Genomic DNA, 19,522 nt, shown 5'->3' on the forward strand with positions numbered 1-19,522 from the left:
TGAAGAGCTTACCCATTGATTTGCTCCTAGTAAAGGTTTTAAAAACATGTTTTTCTCAGACCAAACAGTGAGTTTTATTGAATCACTTTTTTATACCGTTGATGCATTTTACACCGTTGATGCATTGTCCAATGCAGACTCCCTCAAAATAAAATATATTTAAAAAAAAAAAAACATTGTTGGCATGAAAAGTAAAAAATAAATTAAAATAAAAAGACTGTGATTCAATAATTTATGCATGAAAGGCCAACACATGGACACGTGTAGAATTAAACATATCCTTGAATTACTGTAGTATACTGTGCACTAACAAGAACACAAAGGGAAATTGTGTGGCTGTGAACAAAATCTATATCTAAACTAAAGCAGCGGCCAAAATATTTACTTCAGCATTCAAGTATTACATCATGTTATCTGAAAGCTCTCAGGAGATGAATTAATAGATATATTTGGATTCAATGATGTAGATGTCCAATGATCTTTGCGACATTAGAGAATAAGGACAAGCAAGGAATTCTCTTTGAATTAGAGAATTCAAAGCAGCTCACAAGTGTTCAGACACTGTCATTGTTTGCTCTGCATTGCAATTATTTAGACAAGTCTGTGATTCAAATATTGTGCAGCAAGTTTACATAAAGGTATATTTTCAAAATTTGAAAACAGATTTGTGAGATGACAATTTAGAAAAAAAGTCTTACCATATTTTGCTTATGTCTTTGTAGTAATTTCTATTTTCAGCCTGTGCAAAACAACTCAAAGGTGCCATGAGTTTATCTCAAAATATCTCAATTGTTCATCCTGAATACTTTTTCATCACTGGGCTTACAGATACACAGTACAGCACTTATTACTATATATTCTTATTTATCATATATTTTATTTCTATAGTTGGAAACTTGATAGTCCTTCTCATTATAGCTCTTGAACGAAGCCTACACTGTCCAATGTACATTGGTGTGTTTAACTTGGCTTTGGCTGATATTGGTGAAACTAATGCACTGATTCCTGCCATGATGAAGATTTTTGTTTTTGACTCGCAGTACATCTCATACAATGCTTGTTTGGCAAACATGTTTTTTGTGAACGTCTTTTATACTGTGCAGAGTTACACTCTTATTGTTCTGGCATTTGATCGTTTCATTGCAATATGTTTTCCACTTAGATATCATGCCATAGTGAATAATAAGTTCATGTCTTTAGTGTTTTCAGTAATATGGACATTTAACACCTTAATGGTAACAATGTCAACATCTTTGATGACCAGACTTTCATTCTGTAATTCCAACGTGGTAGATAGTTGGTATTGTGACTATGGAAGATTGTTGAAGGTGACATGCAATGACAATAGCATTAATAAGATTATAGCAACCATCATTCAAGCTTTCTTCATTGTAGCACCACCATTCATTATAATCCTGTCATATGTGGGCATTTTTCTTGCTTTATGTAAAATTACAACTTGGGAAGGACGTTTAAAAGCACTAAAAACCTGTGTTTCTCACCTTTTGGTAGTTGGATCATTCTATCTTCCCATAATATGCATTGTGCTTTCTTCACTGACTATTAATGGCAGGATCGTCAGCGGATCTCTTTCATTTGCTCTTCCACCCATGCTAAATCCCATTATTTATGTTTTAAACACAGCTAAAATCAAAGACTTACTCCGAAAAGTGCTTAACAACAGATCTGTACGAATTATAGGAAACTTTTCAAAATAATGCAATGATTGTCTGTGTTCTTCAATCACTGTGAATTAAATTACCTATTTGAAAAAATTAATTTATGTACAAAAAATGTTGTGCTATTTACTTATAAGAATGATGGTAATATTATTACACATTATATTTTTGAGTTTTTAAGGCTTGATTGCTTTAATGGAATTTACCTTAATAAATCATGTAAAATGAAAAATGTAAAATGTGTGATTTTTTATATTAAATTGCCTCTCAATTGTGTGTGAATTAGAGTGAATAGAAATATCCTGTTTATATTTGACTTTGAAATATGTTGTACAATTAAAAACTGTATGCTGTTAGAACTGCACAAATAAGAACAAACTTGTTACTGCACTGGCATTGGTGAAGGTATTGGTAACTGATCAACACAACATGCATCATAATAAAAGTACATGCAGTTATCAACTAATCATAAGGTCTACTCTTCTGCACAATGGTAACAAACAAAACTTCAACATAACAGACATTATTTTAAAAGTAAAATAAAAAAGTAAGAAGGGAAAGACACGGGATTCCGTAGGAGCGACCGTGAAAATATACAGGTCCTTCTCAAAAAATTAGCATATTGTGATAAAGTTCATTATTTTCCATAATGTAATGATAAAAATTAAACTTTCATATATTTTAGATGCACACAAACTGAAATATTTCACGCTGCTGAAGCTCATTTGAAAAAGCCCAATCTTGATTGGTGTTGCATCATGACGTAACGAGTGACGGCATACCCGGAGGTATAAAGGGATGCTGGCACAAGCAGATATAGCTTACTGTGATTAAGCGGGCGCTCTGGCGATAGGCGGGGCTACGAGCCGCAGTGTCTCATTCCCTCTCAGGGAACATGGGTTATATGCATAACCGAGACGTTCCCTTTATCGAGGGAACTTGCACTGCGTCATAGTAGATGACACATCGGGGAACGAATACCCACTAGTCCTCGCCTATCTTGAGCCCCTTGGTATGGACCGATTCAGTGCATACTCAGGAGGTGAGCACCCTGGCGCCTGGCATCGCCCGGGAGGTGCAGACTGTAATGTCTAATTAAAGTATGTGGAGTGGCCCACCCGGCCGCTTCGCAGATTTCCTGCAAAGAAGCTCCCGAAAGGAGGGCTACTGAAGAGGCTATGCCTCTGGTAGAGTGAACCCTCACGGCTATCTGTGAAGGCAAGCTGCGCACCTGATAAGCCATGGCTATTGCCTGGACATTTCAGTTACTGATAGTCTGTTTTGCCGCAGGCAGTCCTTTCTTGGGTGGAACAAAGCATACTAACAACTGGTCTGACTTCCTCCACTGGGCAGACCTCTCCAGATAAATCCTCAATGCCCGTACCGTCTGCCGTCACATGAGGCGGGGGATGGAATGCCTGGAGAACCATCGACCGTACTGTGTTAGAAGGCACTTTGGGTAAGTAAACCGGGGTCGGACGCAAGATGGACTTTACTCCGCCCGGGGCAAACTCCAGGCAATTTGGCGTGATTGCCAATGCCTGGAGGTCCCCCACTCTCCTCAGAGAAGTGATGGCAAGGAGAAAGGCCACCTTAAGCGTGAGGTTCTTGGACTCGGCCAGCTCCAGCGGCTCGAAGGGGGCCTCAACCAACCCTTCAAGCACTACTGCCAGATCCCAGGTTGGAATCCTGGAATGAGAAACAGGCCTCATCCTCCGCGCTCCTAGGAGGAAACGTACAACCAAATGGTGCCTCCCCAGAGGTCCTTCAGCTAATGGTGCGTGGAAAGCCCCTATCGCTGCCACAAACACCTTAAGTGTGGACGGGGTAAGCCCGGCAAAGAACCGATCTTGGAGAAACTCCAGTACTGAAGCCACTGCGCAGTTAACTGGGTTTACCTCACGGTCTCTACACCAAGTGGAAAAGACCTTCCACTTCAGGTTGTACCTCCTGGTGGAAGGAGCCCTGGAGCTGAGTATGGTCTCAACGACACCCACCAACAGACCCTCCTCTATGAGCTGTGCCCCCCCAGACCCATAGGTTCCATAACTCCGGCTGGGGGTGGTATATCGTGCCCCCTGCCTGAGTCAGCAGATCCCTCCTCAGAGGAATCTGCCATGAGAGGTCGTCTAGCAGGTCTATGATGTCGGAGAACCATATTCTGGACAGCCACCGGGGTGCTACCAGGAGCAGGTGGATGCCTTCCAGAACTCCCGGGAGCAGAGTGATCGGGGGAAATGCGTACAGACGCAGCCTCGGCCACGTCTGTGACATGGCATCCAGGCCCAATGGAGCCGGATGCCTAAAGGAAGAACCATAGTGGGCAGTGGGATGTCTTTTGAGACCTCTCGGATATGCCAAACCTCTCGCATATGGTCTCCACCACCTCTGGATGGAGACGCCAAATCTCGGGCCTCAGCCCCTGCCTCGACAGGATGTCTGCTCCCTGATTCTGGTCCCCCGGGATGTAAACTGCCTTGAGTGATGACAGTTTCCCTTGAGACCACAGGAGGACCTGATGCGCCAGTCTGCACAGAGGACGCGATCTCAGACCCCCCTGATGATTTAGATACGATGCTTGCGAGCCATCTCTCGCCTTCAGCGGCATCGTCCCTGAAAGCCCTGTCATTACCCACCAAGCCGCTAAAAACAACATTGGCATTGGTGGGTAAGGCGTACTCGGCGGCAGGTCAGGCCGCGGCATGTCTGCACACTATGGCAATAATGCAGGCATACCAGGCCGACCTGCTGAGGGATCTGGACGGTAGAGATGAGGTGGGGGGTGATGTGATCAATGAGCTAAGGCAGTCAGCCAATCTCACTCTCCGTGCCACCAAGGAGACGGCCAGATGTGTGGGCCGTTCTATGGCTGCCCTGGTGGCCACGGAGAGGCACCTTTGGCTCAACCCCACCGAAATCAAGGAGAGGGAGAAAAGCTTCCTGCTTGATGCGCCGGTTTCTCCTGCTGGCTTCTTCGGTGACGCAGTACAAACTGTCACCAAGAGGTTTCAGGAGTCCAAGACAAAGGCGGCGGCACTCAAGCAGTTTCTCCCTCTCTGCGTCCAGGTCCCAGGGGCTGCTGCATCTCAGCAGCCCAAGCCGAGTACGAGCTCCTCGCACAGGGCGCAGCAAAAGCAGAATGTTGCGACTCGTGCTCCTCCACAGAGAGACTGGGAGGCGGGGCGGCGCTCGCAGACAAGGCCTTCAAGGGGTAGGGCTGATCTGAGGACAGTCCTTATTGCCAAGAAGGCCTCGTAGAAGAAGTCCTGACGCCAGACGGGTCAGGACGTTGAGGGTGTTCCCCTCCGGAGGAAGACGGTGGTTACCTCAGCACATGGTACCCGTGTGTACCTTTGGTACCTTCCTTCCCTCAGGGGGCTGCGCTGCCAACCCCGCCGCAATGCCGGGGCGCAGACGGTCTCTGCAGCCACCCGAGGGTGGTCCGCCCCCTCTTCGGAGGGCATGCGAGCAGTCGAGTAAGGTGTTCCCTGCCGGTTTGCCACTTCAGGGCACTGCACTTGCTGTTCAAATTACACCAGAGGCCAGCCTCAAGAGGCTGGTTCCCTTAGTAGATTTTCTAGACGAGTGGAAACGTCTATCGAATATATCTCGTTGGGTCCTGCATATAATAGTAAGGGGGTACGTGATTCAGTTCAAAAGGCGGACACCTCCTTTCAGTAGTGTCCTACCCACAGAGGTGGGCCCGGAACAGGCTCTGGTCATGTCACAAGAAGTAGAGACTCTTCTGCAAAAGGGGGCTATAGAGAGGGTTCCTCCTCCCAGCAGGGAGTCGGGGTTTTACAGCCGTTACTTCATTGTACCAAAGAAGGATGGAGGGTTGCGCCCGATATTAGATCTGCGGCTATTAAATCGTTCTGTAGCAAAGCTCAAGTTCAAGATGCTTACACTCAGACAGATCGTGTCACAGATCAGGTCCGAGGACTGGTTTGTGACCATAGATCTCATAGACGCTTACTTCCATGTGTCCATCCTTCCACATCACAGGAAGTTTCTGAGGTTTGCCTTCAGGGGAGAGGCATACCCATATCGAGTACTTTTCCTTCGATCTAGCACTGTCACCCCGCACCTTCACGAAGTGTGTGGATGCAGCTCTGGCACCTTTGCGCCCGCATACTCAATTACATCGACGATTGGTTGATTTTGGCTCAATTAGAGCAGATGACGGTTCAGCATCGAGATGTTGTCCTCGCACATATGACAAGGTTGGGGTTGAGGTTAAACGCAAAGAAAAGTGTGCTTTCTCCGGCTCAGAGGACCACCTTTCTAGGCGTAAAATGGGACTCAATAATTATGCGGGCGCAATTATCGCCAACACGCATAACATCGATCTTATTGGCGGTGAAAGAACCGAAGCTAGACCGATTTGTCACTGTAAAGAAGTTTCAGAAACTGTTAACAGTGGTGGCTCAGAACCAGGGGGTTCTTCCCGAGGGGGAATCCGCTTGGCATGATCAAAGTCAAGCGGCGATGCCTTCATGCTCTGGTCATGTGGAAAGATCCTCGGTTTCTGTCCCAGGGACCCGTGTTAGGGGCCCATGTTTTGTCGCGTCACGCTAACGACAGATGCATCTCCCACGGGGTGGGGGGCGACCATGAGTGGTCGCTCGTCCCAAGGTCTATGGCAGGAACATCAGCGGCTATGGCACATAAATCGGCTAGAGATGCTGGCTGTGTTTCTTGCTTTGAAACATTTCCTGCCAGACCTCAGGGGCTACCATGTGTTGGTCAGGTCTGACAACACTTCGGTGGTCGCCTATATAAACCATCAGGGGGGTCTGAGGTCTCACCCCTTGTACAAGTTGGCACGTCAGATCCTCGTATGGACCCAAGGGAAACTGCATTCCATCAGGGCAGTTTACATCCCGGGTGTCCTAAATCAGGAAGCAGACATACTGTCGAGGCAGGGGCCGAGGCCCGGGGAATGGAGGCTCCACCCCGAGGTGGTGGATCTCCTGTGGATGAAATATGGGAAAGAAGAAATAGATCTGTTTGCTTCAGCAGAGAATACTCACTGCCCTCAGCGGTTCTCTCTGTCACATCCGCTGGGGCTGGATGCCATGGTACAGGAGTGGCCAAGGCTACCCCTGTACGCTTTTCCCCCGATTCCTCTTCTTTCGGGAGTTCTGGAGAGGGTGCGCTGGGATGGAGTCCATTTGCTATAAGTGGCTCCGTACTGGCCGACCAGAGTGTGGTTCTCGGACATAAAATCCCTCCTGGAAGGCTTTCCGATGGAGATTCCGACCAGGAGGGACCTTCTCTCTCAAGCGGGCGGGGTGTTCCTTCATCTCCGCCCGGAGGTATGGAAACTGTGGGCTAGGCCCCTGAGGGGCCCCATTTCGTAGAGGAGGGTCTCTCGGCTGAGGTCGTTGAGACCATCCTTCACTCCAGAGCTCCATCCACGAGGAAATTATATGCACTAAAGTTGAGATTGTTCTCAGTGTGGTGCAGAGATCGCCAGTGGGACCCAGTTAACTGCCCGGATGGTACAGAGCTGGAGTTCCTGCAGGAAAGATTCTCAGCAGGGTTGACCCCCTCCACAGTAAAGGTGTACATGGCGGCCTTAGCTGCTTGCCCAGTTAGGGCATTAGATGCCTATGTACACAGAGCTGCCCTGTGGAGAAAGGCTGACCAGCTGTTTGTCTGTTTTGGAGCCCCGAAGAGGGGTGCTCCAGTATCTAAGCAGAGAATGAGCAAGTGGGTGGTCGAGGCCATCTGTCCCAACCAAATATAAAGAGTCCATATAATTCTATAATATAATAAATTCAAATTTGTACGCACATAAGCACCCATGAAAAGAAAAACATTACTAAGAACCTTTACAGAATTCATAATAGTGTATAGTATGTGTAGAGAGCAACAACATTGAGATTGTTTTCATTTTAAACATGTTATGTAAAATGGACATTTAAATGTAGACCTCTCAAGCTGCTATACTGAGCAGAACCACACAGAGACGCCAAAAAACGAAATCAACCGCTTTGACTGCAAAAAACTACTAAACAACAATGTCGCTCCCTTCTCTGCACGCATACTCAGTATATGTGATTATCATCATCAGTTCTCTCTTAACAGTAGGTTAAAGGGGGGGTGAAACACTCAGTTTCAGTCAGTGTCATGTCAATCTTGAGTACCTATAGAGTAGCATTGCATCCTGCATATCTCCGAAAAGTCTTTATTTTTTTTATAATTATATAAGAAAGATGCGCTGTTCCGAGTCTTTCCGAAAAAAGCCGAGCGGATGGGGGCGTGTCGTGTGAGCGGAGCTAAATAATGACGTGTGCAGCAGCGCGCTGCAGTGAGGAAAGTGAGTCGCTCTGTGAGGAAAGTGATTCGCTCTGTGAGGAAAGTGATTCGCTCTGTGAGGAAAGTGATTCGCTCAGTGAGGAAAGTGATTCGCCCGCCGCGTGAGGAAAGTGATTCGCTCTGTGAGGAAAGTGATTCGCTCAGTGAGGAAAGTGATTCGCCCGCCGCGTGAGGAAAGTGAGTCGCTCTGTGAGGAAAGTGATTCGCTCTGTGAGGAAAGTGATTCGCTCAGTGAGGAAAGTGATTCGCCCGCCGCGTGAGGAAAGTGAGTCGCTCTGTGAGGAAAGTGATTCGCTCAGTGAGGAAAGTGATTCGCCAGCCGCGTGAGGAAAGTGAGTCGCTCTGTGAGGAAAGTGATTCGCTCAGTGAGGAAAGTGATTCGCCTGCCGCGTGAGGAAAGTGAGTCGCTCTGTGAGGAAAGTGATTCGCCCGTCGCGTGAGGAAAGTACAGATCGACCGCCGGCCTATCAGTGGGTAAGTCAGTAGCTACTGGTTATATCACCTGTTTAGCATCCTACAAGCCAGCGCTTTGATGGGCGTAGCCTGTTGCTTTCGCTCTCTCCCTCGCTCTCTCTCACGCGCTTCCGGTAGAATTGTCCTAAGGCCCATACAAGGAAATTCCGCCCCCGTTAACGTCAAAGGGGACGCATGATCTCAAAAAACTTGCCGAAACTTATGACTAACCGGAAGTAGTATTTTTGACAAAGAAATACTCCCATCAAACGTCCACCTTAACTTTTGAAACTTTGTCTATGTGTAGTATGGGATTCCAAGTCTTTAACAGTGTAAAAAGATCAGTATGCATGAAACAGCATTTCACCCCCCCTTTAAGTCAGTGTACTGTTAACTAAATAACGTTGGGATGTTGGTTTATTTCACGTCGAAGAGAGAGAGAGAGAGAGAGAGAGAGAGAGAGAGAGAGAGAGAGAGAGAGAGAGAGAGAGAGAGAGAGAGAGAGAGAGAGAGAGAGAGAGAGAGAGAGTCAGTCACGTCAAAAAGTGAAAACCTTAAGAAATGTGTGGATTAGTGCTTATATAGACACAAACTGTTTGGAACTGTTCAGTCCGATTTGTTGAACTGACTTACTAAAAAGAACCGGTTCAAACGAACAATTTGTTCGCGAACCGGTCATCACTAACATTCACACATGACAAATCAAACATTATTCTTCCTGAGTATGTGTGGAAAACAACGCGAATGTACTGAATGGATGCTGCGTGAGATCGCGCACACATGTTCTCTGTGCATCAACAGATTCTCAAGCGATTACTGTATGATACCACAATCACAGAATACGACAGAGCTCGGTGCTCTTCGTTTAGCGGTTGCATTGGTTGTCTTCCTGGTCATAAGTGACCGGACACCTAAAAATTAAACTTCCTCCACCCCAGTAAAACCAATGCAATTTATTTTTCTTCAATAATATTTTTTTTCTTTTTAATTTTGTATTTTGAGATGATTTGATGGTATTTTTTAATATTTATGCAATAATTATTGTCTATTTTTGCCATTTAAAATTATAATATATATATATATATATATATATATATATATATATATATATATATATATATATATATATATATATATATATATTTTTTTTTTAGGTTAAAATAGAGACTAGTCCTTCAATATATATATATATATATATATATATATATATATATATATATATATATTCAATATATATATATATATATATATATATATATATATATATATATATATATATATTGAAGACAGATTAGCGCCCTCTTTTGGAATAATTTAAGAAATTATGCAACCATGGTTGTAATCCACTAGAGGTCTCTATGGAGGGGCTTGTGAATTCCCAAGTTCACTTTTCAACAATTTCAATGACATTTTTTAAACTGGATTTGAATATATATTTAAAAAATATCAGATACTATTTTTATATTAAAAAATTTAATCTTTTTTTTAAAATAAATTTTATTTTCTGTGAATTTGTGTTTTTGCAGATTTCCCATTCATTTCCTATGGTGGTCATTTTTGACCGAAGAGGCAAGGGGGAGTATTTTGTTTACAACCACTTAGCATGCTCGAATCATGCCCTCAATTTTTTGTGTGTTTACATACCTAATGTTAGAAAAGTCACCAAGTTTCATATCATTCTGACGAAGATGTGATTTTAAATAATTCAAAATGTGGTTCATAGGTTCAGTTTTCATGGGTGTGTGTGCGTGTATAAGTGTGTGTGTGCGTGTGTGTGAGGGGATGTGTCAATATCACACTCCTTATGTTTTAGAGTGGCATCCCTATACTGCTGTGTACTTTTTTACAGCATTGTGGCCGATTTGTAGATTGTATACACAAATGAACGTTACTTTTTTTTTTTTTTTTTTACAACCAATTAGCATGCTCGAATCATGACCCCAATTTTTGTATTTTAGGTATGTGTGTTTACATACCTATTGCTAAAAAGTCACCACGTTTCATATCATTCTGATGAAGCTGGGATTTTTAAAATTTTAAAACAGAAAATTTTTCGGTCAGAAATGACCGAAGAGCACCAGAGGGTTAGCAAAGCAAACACTGGAATGAACAAATCACTAAAATGCGCTGTGAGTCTCTATTCTCTGTGGTGTATCAGCCTGGCCTTACATTAGCACTGTTTGGATGAATTAGATTACTGGATCACTGAACCAGAGTTTAATGCTTAAACTCACAAACAGGTTAAATAGTTAGAATGGAAATGTCTTCCTACCAGTGTTACAAGTGTAGATGCTCAGTGTGATTGATAAACTCCCAACTTCTATGATCGACTGCGTGATGCAAATTACTTTAATGTTGCAGCTTCACGTACTTCTGTAATTTATTTGTGTTAAATTATTTAACTTTTGATTAATCTCATGCGTTAACGCGGTAACTTCGACAGTCCTAATTATTTATTTTTTTTGCATTTTGTTAGAATTATAATTGTAACACAGTTCAAAGTGAGGTGAGGAAGAAGACGAGGGGTCGGCGTGTCTGGGACTCGTGAGTTTCTCTTTAATAGTCTTTCAGTAAGCAAAATAGGGTGCACATCACACATAAACATAAATAAATAAAAGGTTCCTCTCAAGTTCAATCGTCGGTTTTTGGCAGTTCCTCTCTGCTTGTTTGTTCCCGAGTCCTAGAGGCCGTAAAGTTTCTCTCTCTGCTGATCCTACTTTCTTGCAGGCTTTTATCCTGTCTCTCCACGGCAATTACTGCAACAAGAGACAGGTGTTCGTCATGTGCACTTGACCTACTTACTCGTCCTCTGAAGCTGTGTCTCATTTCGTAAAATTTCGAATTAAACGAGACGTCCTTTGTAGGACACACAGGCAGGAAGTATCACGTTGCTATGCCAACAACACGTTCAGCCTCGTTGCGCTCTCACGGCAGTTATGAATGAAAATTATTTATAACTTAAAAATGACTATGAAATGTTTCTTTTCTTGACAGCAATGTACTGCTTTAAAAAAGCACTAAACAGTTGTAATCCTGTTTACCACAACTATCTGTTGGAGGTAATAGAGCTTAAAAAACAAAAACAAGCTTAAACTACTTACATTCAAACACCACACCTACGCTTGCATGTATATGGCGGTGATGCCATTTTTTTTATTATAATATATATATTTTTAAATGACGGTTGTTAACGGCGACGCAAAGAATTGTGGGTTATCTCCAGCCGTGAAAGCTACACCTCATCCACACTCCGAATTCCTGTGAAAGAAGGATGTATTCGAAGGTCGCATTTGGAGTGTCCTTCTCACTATTTTGAAATGAGACGGCCTTATGATGTATGCAGCCTTCAAATGCGACCTCCGGAAGAAAGCAGCCTTCTGAAATGAAACACAGCCTGACTCTCTCTCCCGTCACAGACTTCGCTAAACCACGCCCCCCTCGCCACATACACCCACCGCCTGAATCAGGCCGGGGAGCCGGAGCTCCGAACAACCCGAATGGAAGCATAACAAATTGGTGCAACCAAAAGTTTTTTTCTTTAGATAAAGGCGTTAAGGGGATCTGCCAATATCCCTTTGTTAAATCCAGTGTCGAATAAAAACGAGGTGCACCCAGCCGATCGAGCAACTCGTCAACCCTTGGCATTGGATATGCGTCGAATTTCGACATTGCGTTCACCTTGTGATAATCCACACAGAACCGGACCGAGACGTCCGTTATAGGGACTAAAACTACTGGGCTGGCCCAGTCACTATAGGATTCTTCTATTGCTCCCATATCTAACATTGCCTCTAATTCTTCCTGGACCACTTTTTTCTTGTGTTCAGGTAACCTATACGGCCGACTGCTGACTACCACACCGGGCTCTGTCTCAATATGGTGCTGAATGAGGTTCGTTCGACCAGGATGGGGCGAGAACGCATCCGAAAAAACCTCTTGCAAGTGGGCTGTCAGTGAGCTGCAGCGGCGAGAGGTGATCTCCTCCTGGGGCCAGAGTGAGAGATGTACTTTTTGTGTTCACTTCTGACCCGAGATCCTCCTCTCCACTCACCACCATTGCCAGCATCACTGACTCCGCCTCGCTGCACTTTTTAAGGAGGTTAAGGTGGTATATTTGATGTGCTCCGTTCCGATCCGATCGAATTACCTCATAATCGAGATCTCCTATTCGTTGTGTGACCACGGAAGGTCCTTGCCACTTGGCGAGTAATTTTGAACTAGAAGTTGGGAGTTATATCAGTACTTTATCTCCCGGTGTAAATTTGTGCAGTTTAGTTCCCTTGTTGTATAGCCGGCTCTGTTTGTCCTAAGCCTGTATCAAATTCTCCATAGAGACCCGCCCTAAGTTGTGGAGTTTTGTTCTCAGGTCCATGACATACTGAATTTCTTTCTTGCCTTGCGAAGGTCCGTCTTCCCAAGCTTCTCTTAGAACGTCTAATACCCCACGGAGCTGCAATCGGATTACAATGAGAATGACAATAAAAGATAGGTTGTGTCGATTGACCCAAGACACTCAAACTAAGCAGGATACAACCCAGTTATCAGTTCCGAAAAGCTGCTGGGAAATGCTTTCTCCAGGCGGCTTTTCGGAACTAATAACTGGGTTGTATCCTGCTTTGTTATTATGGCAAAATAAGGATAAGAAATTGGTTGTTTAGGGCAGAGAAACTGTCCGTCGATCGAGCTGACCTGAGCAAAAGCATTTTTTAATGACTCATCCTGGGACTGTTCCAGAGGAAGGTCATCGCGTTCAGTGAGGTTCAGCCTCTCCACAACGCTCGGTTCCTCTGCATCAGTCCCCAGTGGTCCCGGCTCAGTTTCTCCTACCTGTACAACCGCTCTCTCTCCCCGCCCTGTTTTCTCCCAAGAGACATCTGCACATAGATTCCCCAAAAAATTACCAAACGCTGGCCAATTTGTTCCCAAAATCAGCGGATGTCTGAGGTGTGGGCTAACTGCCACCTCTACACTATGATTTTGTCCCCGAAATTGAATGACAGCAGTCACTAAGGGGTAATTCATATGAAAACCACGCCCCCCTCGCCACAATAATTATTTGGAAATTATATTCATTTCTTTCTGTTTCTCATGTAGCAGGATTCTAACCTGTGTTACACTTATAGCGCCTCATTCATGAAACTTAAAAATTATGAGCAATTAGAGTAATTTGAGAGTAATTTGTGCGTAAAATGGACCTTTACGAAAACTCTGCTCCAGATTCAAAAACGCTTCGTATACCACAGATTCGTTAGTTAAACGTGTGTATGTTAGTGAATTCCAAACATGTGTAAAAATGATGTGCACGCTTATTCATAATTTGCATATTCCCCGCCCCTGAGTTACAAATGCAAATGACGTGACCAGGAACACTGTGGACTCTTCTGGAATTCTTTCTCAGGTTTGGATCCAAGATTTTGCATAAATGTTGAAGAGACTAATTGGCCATATGACTAGCAATAAATATTAAATTATCGTGTGTCCACCAAAGCATGTTTTAGCCACCCAGGGCCCGGTTTTTCAAAAGGTTTAATCTGGATAAAATTGATCCGGATTTAGTAATCCTTTTTGTGCGATCCGTGATCACGTAATCCAGCTTACTTTTGGAGGCAGTTTTTTAAAGCAACATCGGATTGGATCAATCTGGATCTGGATAGGAACTTTTCAGGATCACTAAATCTGGATAACCAGTGCTGGATAACCAGTGCTCAAGCATGATAGGAAATCACAATGTAGATCTATATGTAAAGAGCAACGACTAGAATAGCCAGTGTGAGGTCAATATAAATTTAATTTTATTTGAAATGAAAACACACACATTTAAAAAACAACTAAAAACAAGAAAAAACCCAATCCCATGCTCTTCCAGCAGTCCACTCATCTGAGACCTACAACACAAACACTGGACATTGAGGATATTTATAACAAGTATCAAGTACAAGTGTAATCAAGTGTAATCATTGCATGCATCACTAATAAATATTCTAAAAACAAAAATATTTTTGATTGTGATGAATATATATATATATATATATATATATATATATATATATATATATATATATATATATATATATATATATATATATATATATATATATATATATATATATATATATATATATATATATAAATTAGTGACTGAATAAAATGTATTGTTTTTGGTCAATTTTGACAGTTGTTTAGGGGATTATTTTATGAGGCTATACTCTTTCTACTTTGCTGTAGGCCTATACTGAAAGGCTGAATAGGCTAAAGCCTACCTAATCACTGTAGCCTGACGGATGAACAAATCAAATTAAAACCTTATGAATAAATAGGATATCTTGTAAGATACTGCATGATCCAAATATAGTATTATTTGATACATTTTTAAAGTTTTCATTACATTTTGGGCACGAAATCCACGCTGAATCCACCCTTCTGATCAGTTTAATCCAGATTTTTTGGATCAAAGTGATCTAAATCCTACAAAAAAGTTCTGAAAAACCCAAACTAAAGGTTTGATCCGGATCAAAACCAAGATTGGGTTACGGGATCTAATCCGATTTTGTAATCCGTTTTTTCTTTTGAAAAACACTTTTTCAAGATTTGATCCAATCTGTTGTCCAAAATCCTAGTGGATTACTTTTGAAAAACTGGGCCCTGGTGCTCTTCTGAAAATGGCAAGCTGGTGGCGCTTTGCAAAGGCAGTGTTTTTTCCAGATACTTTGATAGCTATGATACAGAATATCCATGGCAGTAATGTCATACTAGTATCTCATTTTGAAGAATATTACGGAATTTAGAAATGCAGTATAAAATAAAAAAAAACAGTATTAACTTCTCTATTATTGTTGTTCGGTTCGTGTACAAGTGGGATGATTGGCCGGTGTAGTTTTTGTCCCGCCCTTCCTTCACTGTGATTGGACGGCCTGGTAAAAAAAGAACAGTGACGAGCACTGTCTATTTCGTACCAACTAACATTTTGAAAATACAAACATTTTCGTGAATCTGAAAATTTACGTCAGATCGGCTTTACGAACGATTTACACACAAATTCGTTCTGCTTGGGTTTCATGAATGAGGCCCAAAGTCTATATTTATTTATTATGTCATAAGTGTAGGCATACAATTATTTTATATATTTTATTATTATTTTAAATCATATTAGACTAGTTATTATACTGGTTTTAACTGGTTTCAAATAAAATGAGTTCCCATTCAGTTGATGTTACGTATGGCGTATTGAGACCTATATGATATGTTTTTCAAATGTCCTTTCTACACTGTAAAAAATTTGTGGTGGTTTTTGTTGGTTTAACTTAAAAAAGTAAGTAACCTGGTTGCCTTAAAATTTTGAGTTTATTTAAATTAAAAATGTGAGTTGATACAATGAAGGAAATTAGTTTAATAAATAGAAACTAAAAATATTTTTGTATCTGAACCATATAAAAAATGTGATAAATCATGAAAATAGCACAATTTGGCATGTTTCACTGCGTCATCAGAAATAACACACACACACAATTACCCAATATGCTTACAAAATCTTTTAATAATATTTTAATAAAGGCTGTCAAATCTCAAAAAATGTTTATTGTATTAACTCAAAATTTTAATTTCAATTAACTCAAAATTTTAAGGCAACCAGGTAAAAAAATTTCTAAATATTTTTTTTACAGTGTATTGTTGTTGTTATTTAATGTTCTTATGTGTATACATACCATTTGCTCCTAGTAAATGTTTTAAAAACATGTTTTTCTTAGACCAAACAGACCAAAAATATATATTGAAAAACAAAAAACAAAAACATTGTAGGCATGAAAAGTAAAAAAAAAAAAAAAAAAAAAGACTTAATAAAAGTGATTTAATAATTCATGCGTGAAAGGCCAACACATGGACATGAGTAGATTTAAATATATCCTTGAATTACTGTAATATTCTGTGCACTAACAAGAACACATGGAAATTGTGTGGCTGTGAACAAAATGTATATCAAAACTAAAGCAGTGGCCAAAACATTTACTTCAGCATTCAAGTATTACATCATTGAGTTGTCTGAAAGGTCTCAAGAGATGAATTAGTAGATATATTTGGATTCAATGACGTAGATGTCCAATGATCTTTATGAGATGAGAGAATATGGAAAAGCATTTATAGTGGAGTAGTTTAATTCAAAGCAGCTCACAAGTGTTCAGACACTGTCATGGTTTGCTCTGCATTGCAATTACTTAGACAAGTTTACATAAAGGTATATTTTTAACATTTGAAAACAGATTTGTGGGCTGACAATTTAGAAGAAAAAAAAAGTCTCACCATATTTTGGTTGTCTTTGTAGTAATTTCTATTTTCAGCCTGTGAAAAACAGTAAAACAACTCAAAGGTGCCATGAGTTTATCTGAAAATATCTCAATTGTTCACCCTGAATACTTTTTCATCACTGGGCTTACAGATACACAGTACAGCACTTATTACTATATATTCCTATTTATCATATATTTTATTTCTATAATTGGAAACTTGATAGTCCTTCTCATTATAGCTCTTGAACGAAGCATGCACGTTCCAATGTACATTGGTGTGTTTAACTTGGCCTTGGCTGATATTGGTGAAACTAATGCACTGATTCCTGCCATGATGAAGACTTTTGTTTTTGACTCGCAGTACATCTCATACAATGCTTGTTTAGCAAACATGTTTTTTGTGAACGTCTTTTATACTGTGCAGAGTTACACTCTTATTGTTCTGGCATTTGATCGTTTCATTGCAATATGTTTTCCACTTAGATATCATGCCATAGTGAATAACAAGTTCATGTCTATTGTGTTTTCAGTAATATGGACATTTAACACCTTAATAGTAACAATGTCAACATCTTTGATGACCAGACTTTCATTCTGTAATTCCAACGTGGTAGATAGTTGGTATTGTGACTATGGAAGATTGTTGAGGATTCCATGCAATGACAATAGCATTAATAAGATTATAGCAACCATCATTCAAGCTTTCTTCATTATAGCACCACCGTTCATTATAATCCTGTCATATGTGGGCATTTTTCTGGCTTTATGTAAAATTACAACTTGGGAAGGACGTTTAAAAGCACTGAAAACCTGTGTTTCTCACCTTTTGGTAGTTGGATCATTCTATCTTCCCATAATATGCATTTTGCTTTCTTCACCTACAATTAATGGCAGGATCGTCAGTGGATCTCTTTCATTAGCTCTTCCCCCAATGCTAAATCCCATTATTTATGTTTTAAACACAGCTAAAATCAAAGACTTAGTCCGAAAAGTGCTTAAGAAAAGATCTGTACGAATTAGAGGAAATGTTTCAAAATAATGTAATGATTCTTCATTGTCTAAATCATTGTGAATTAAATTACCTATATGAAAAATTGCATTTATGTACAAAAAAATTGTATTTGCTATTAACTTAAAAGAATGATGGTAACATTACTACACATTATATTTTTAAGTTTCTTGATTTCTTTAATGGAATCTACCTTAATAAATCTTAATGAATATATGAAATGTGTGATTTTTTTTTTATTTTAAATTGTCTCTCAGTTGTGTGTATTAAAGTGAATAGAAATGTCCTGTTTATATTTGACTTTGAGATATGTTGTACAATTAAAAGACTGTATGCTGTTAGCACTGCACAAGTAAGAACAAACTTGTTACTGCACTGGCATTGGTGAAGGTAATGCTCACTGAACAACTCAACATGCATCATAATAATAGTACATGCAGCTATCCACAACTAACAATAAGGTCTACTCTACTGCGCAATAGTAATGAACAAAACTTCAACATAACAGAACTTATTTTAAAAGTAAAATATAACTGATCATTAAACATTAAGAGGTGTTTCCCTTCTTAATTTCAATATTAACTCTCTATATCCAGCCATAGGCAAAGCATGCTGGGAATGTCTTGGTTACGTATGTAACTCTTATTCCTTGAAGGTGGTAATGCAATGCCGGAGTACCGATGAATAGGAATCTTGCTCCCAATCTACTTTGAGTGTAACTAAACGGGCCACACATTTGCAGGCAATGATTGCACCAGGTGCTCATGCCACACAGCTCGGGTATAAATGACACAGATGTTTGCATCAAATCAGTCTTTTGCTGAGGAGCCGTAGGTAGACTGGCACCCCAGTAGGGTACAGAGGACATGGTGATGGGACGTGGCCTCTCCATTCCCTCCTTTAGGGAACAAAGGTTGCATATGTAATCAAGACGTTTCTATTCAGTCGGTCACTCTCAACACCATAGAGAAACACATGGGTTTCCGTAGAAGCGACCATGAAAATATATATGGGATCCCCTTGGGGTCACTTATATAACCCTAGCCCAGTACTGGTTCTCAAGGATTCAGCAGAAAAGGGCCTGATGCCAGACGCTCCGCCACATTGGACACCGAAGGTGATGGTTTGCTTCTGGAGAAAATAAGCGCCATAGGGCAGAAAGCCGACAAGAGCCAGGGCCTCTCAGTGCTTCTACTCATTTGAGGTTTGAACACAGGAGGAAACCGGCTCTACACATAGGCTATAGAATCTAGCGAATGTGTTGGGTGTCGCCCAGCCTGCAGCTCTACAAATGTCTGACAGCTAGGCGCCACGTGTCAGCACCCAAGAGGATGCAACACTTCTAGAAGAGTTTACTCACAACCTAAGCGGACAGGGCCCCTCTGTTTAAGCACTATCCAGTGGGCCATCCTCTGCTTTGAGACAGCCTTCTGCTGGCCTCTGGGACAGACACAGAGCTGATCTGAGGTCCTGAAGCTTTGAGTTCTATCCACATAGATCAGCAGAGCATGGACGAGACAGCGCAAAGCTAGGGCTGGGTCTGCCTCCTCCGATGGCAGCACTTGCAGGTTCACCATATGGTCCCTGAAGGGAGTTGTACCTTGGTCACCTAGCCAGTACGGGGTCTCAGTACCACGTGGGTGTCACCTGGGCCACATGATTTGCTGACCGAAAATGCCTTCTCTCCTGATGGAGGCCAGTGCAGCCAAGAGCAAAGTCTTCATAGACAGAATCTTAAGCTTCGCTGACTGCAGAGGCTCAAATGAGGCATTCTG

General features: G+C 41.6%; 2 protein-coding genes across 2 annotated transcripts; both read left to right on the forward strand.

Annotated features, from left to right (window-relative positions):
* Positions 1-732: 732 nt before the first annotated feature.
* LOC137085130 (olfactory receptor 1M1-like) lies at positions 733-1,718 on the forward strand. Its single transcript, XM_067451689.1, has one exon. It carries the CDS (start codon positions 765-767, stop codon positions 1,716-1,718), a length of 954 nt encoding a protein of 317 aa, XP_067307790.1. The 5' UTR covers positions 733-764.
* A 15,105-nt stretch (positions 1,719-16,823) lies between these two features.
* Positions 16,824-17,777, forward strand: LOC137085131 (olfactory receptor 1E16-like). The gene has a single exon (XM_067451690.1). It carries the CDS (start codon positions 16,824-16,826, stop codon positions 17,775-17,777), a length of 954 nt encoding a protein of 317 aa, XP_067307791.1.
* Positions 17,778-19,522: the final 1,745 nt, after the last annotated feature.

This window comes from Pseudorasbora parva, chromosome 8 (genome assembly GCF_024679245.1).
Source record: "Pseudorasbora parva isolate DD20220531a chromosome 8, ASM2467924v1, whole genome shotgun sequence".
Classification (NCBI taxonomy): Eukaryota; Metazoa; Chordata; class Actinopteri; order Cypriniformes; family Gobionidae; genus Pseudorasbora; species Pseudorasbora parva.

What these genes read in the sequence shown, in the direction of transcription:
- LOC137085131 (XM_067451690.1), top strand. Translation starts at nt 16,824, where the DNA reads ATGAGTTTATCTGAAAATATCTCAATTGTTCACCCTGAATACTTTTTC.
- LOC137085130 (XM_067451689.1), top strand. Translation starts at nt 765, where the DNA reads ATGAGTTTATCTCAAAATATCTCAATTGTTCATCCTGAATACTTTTTC.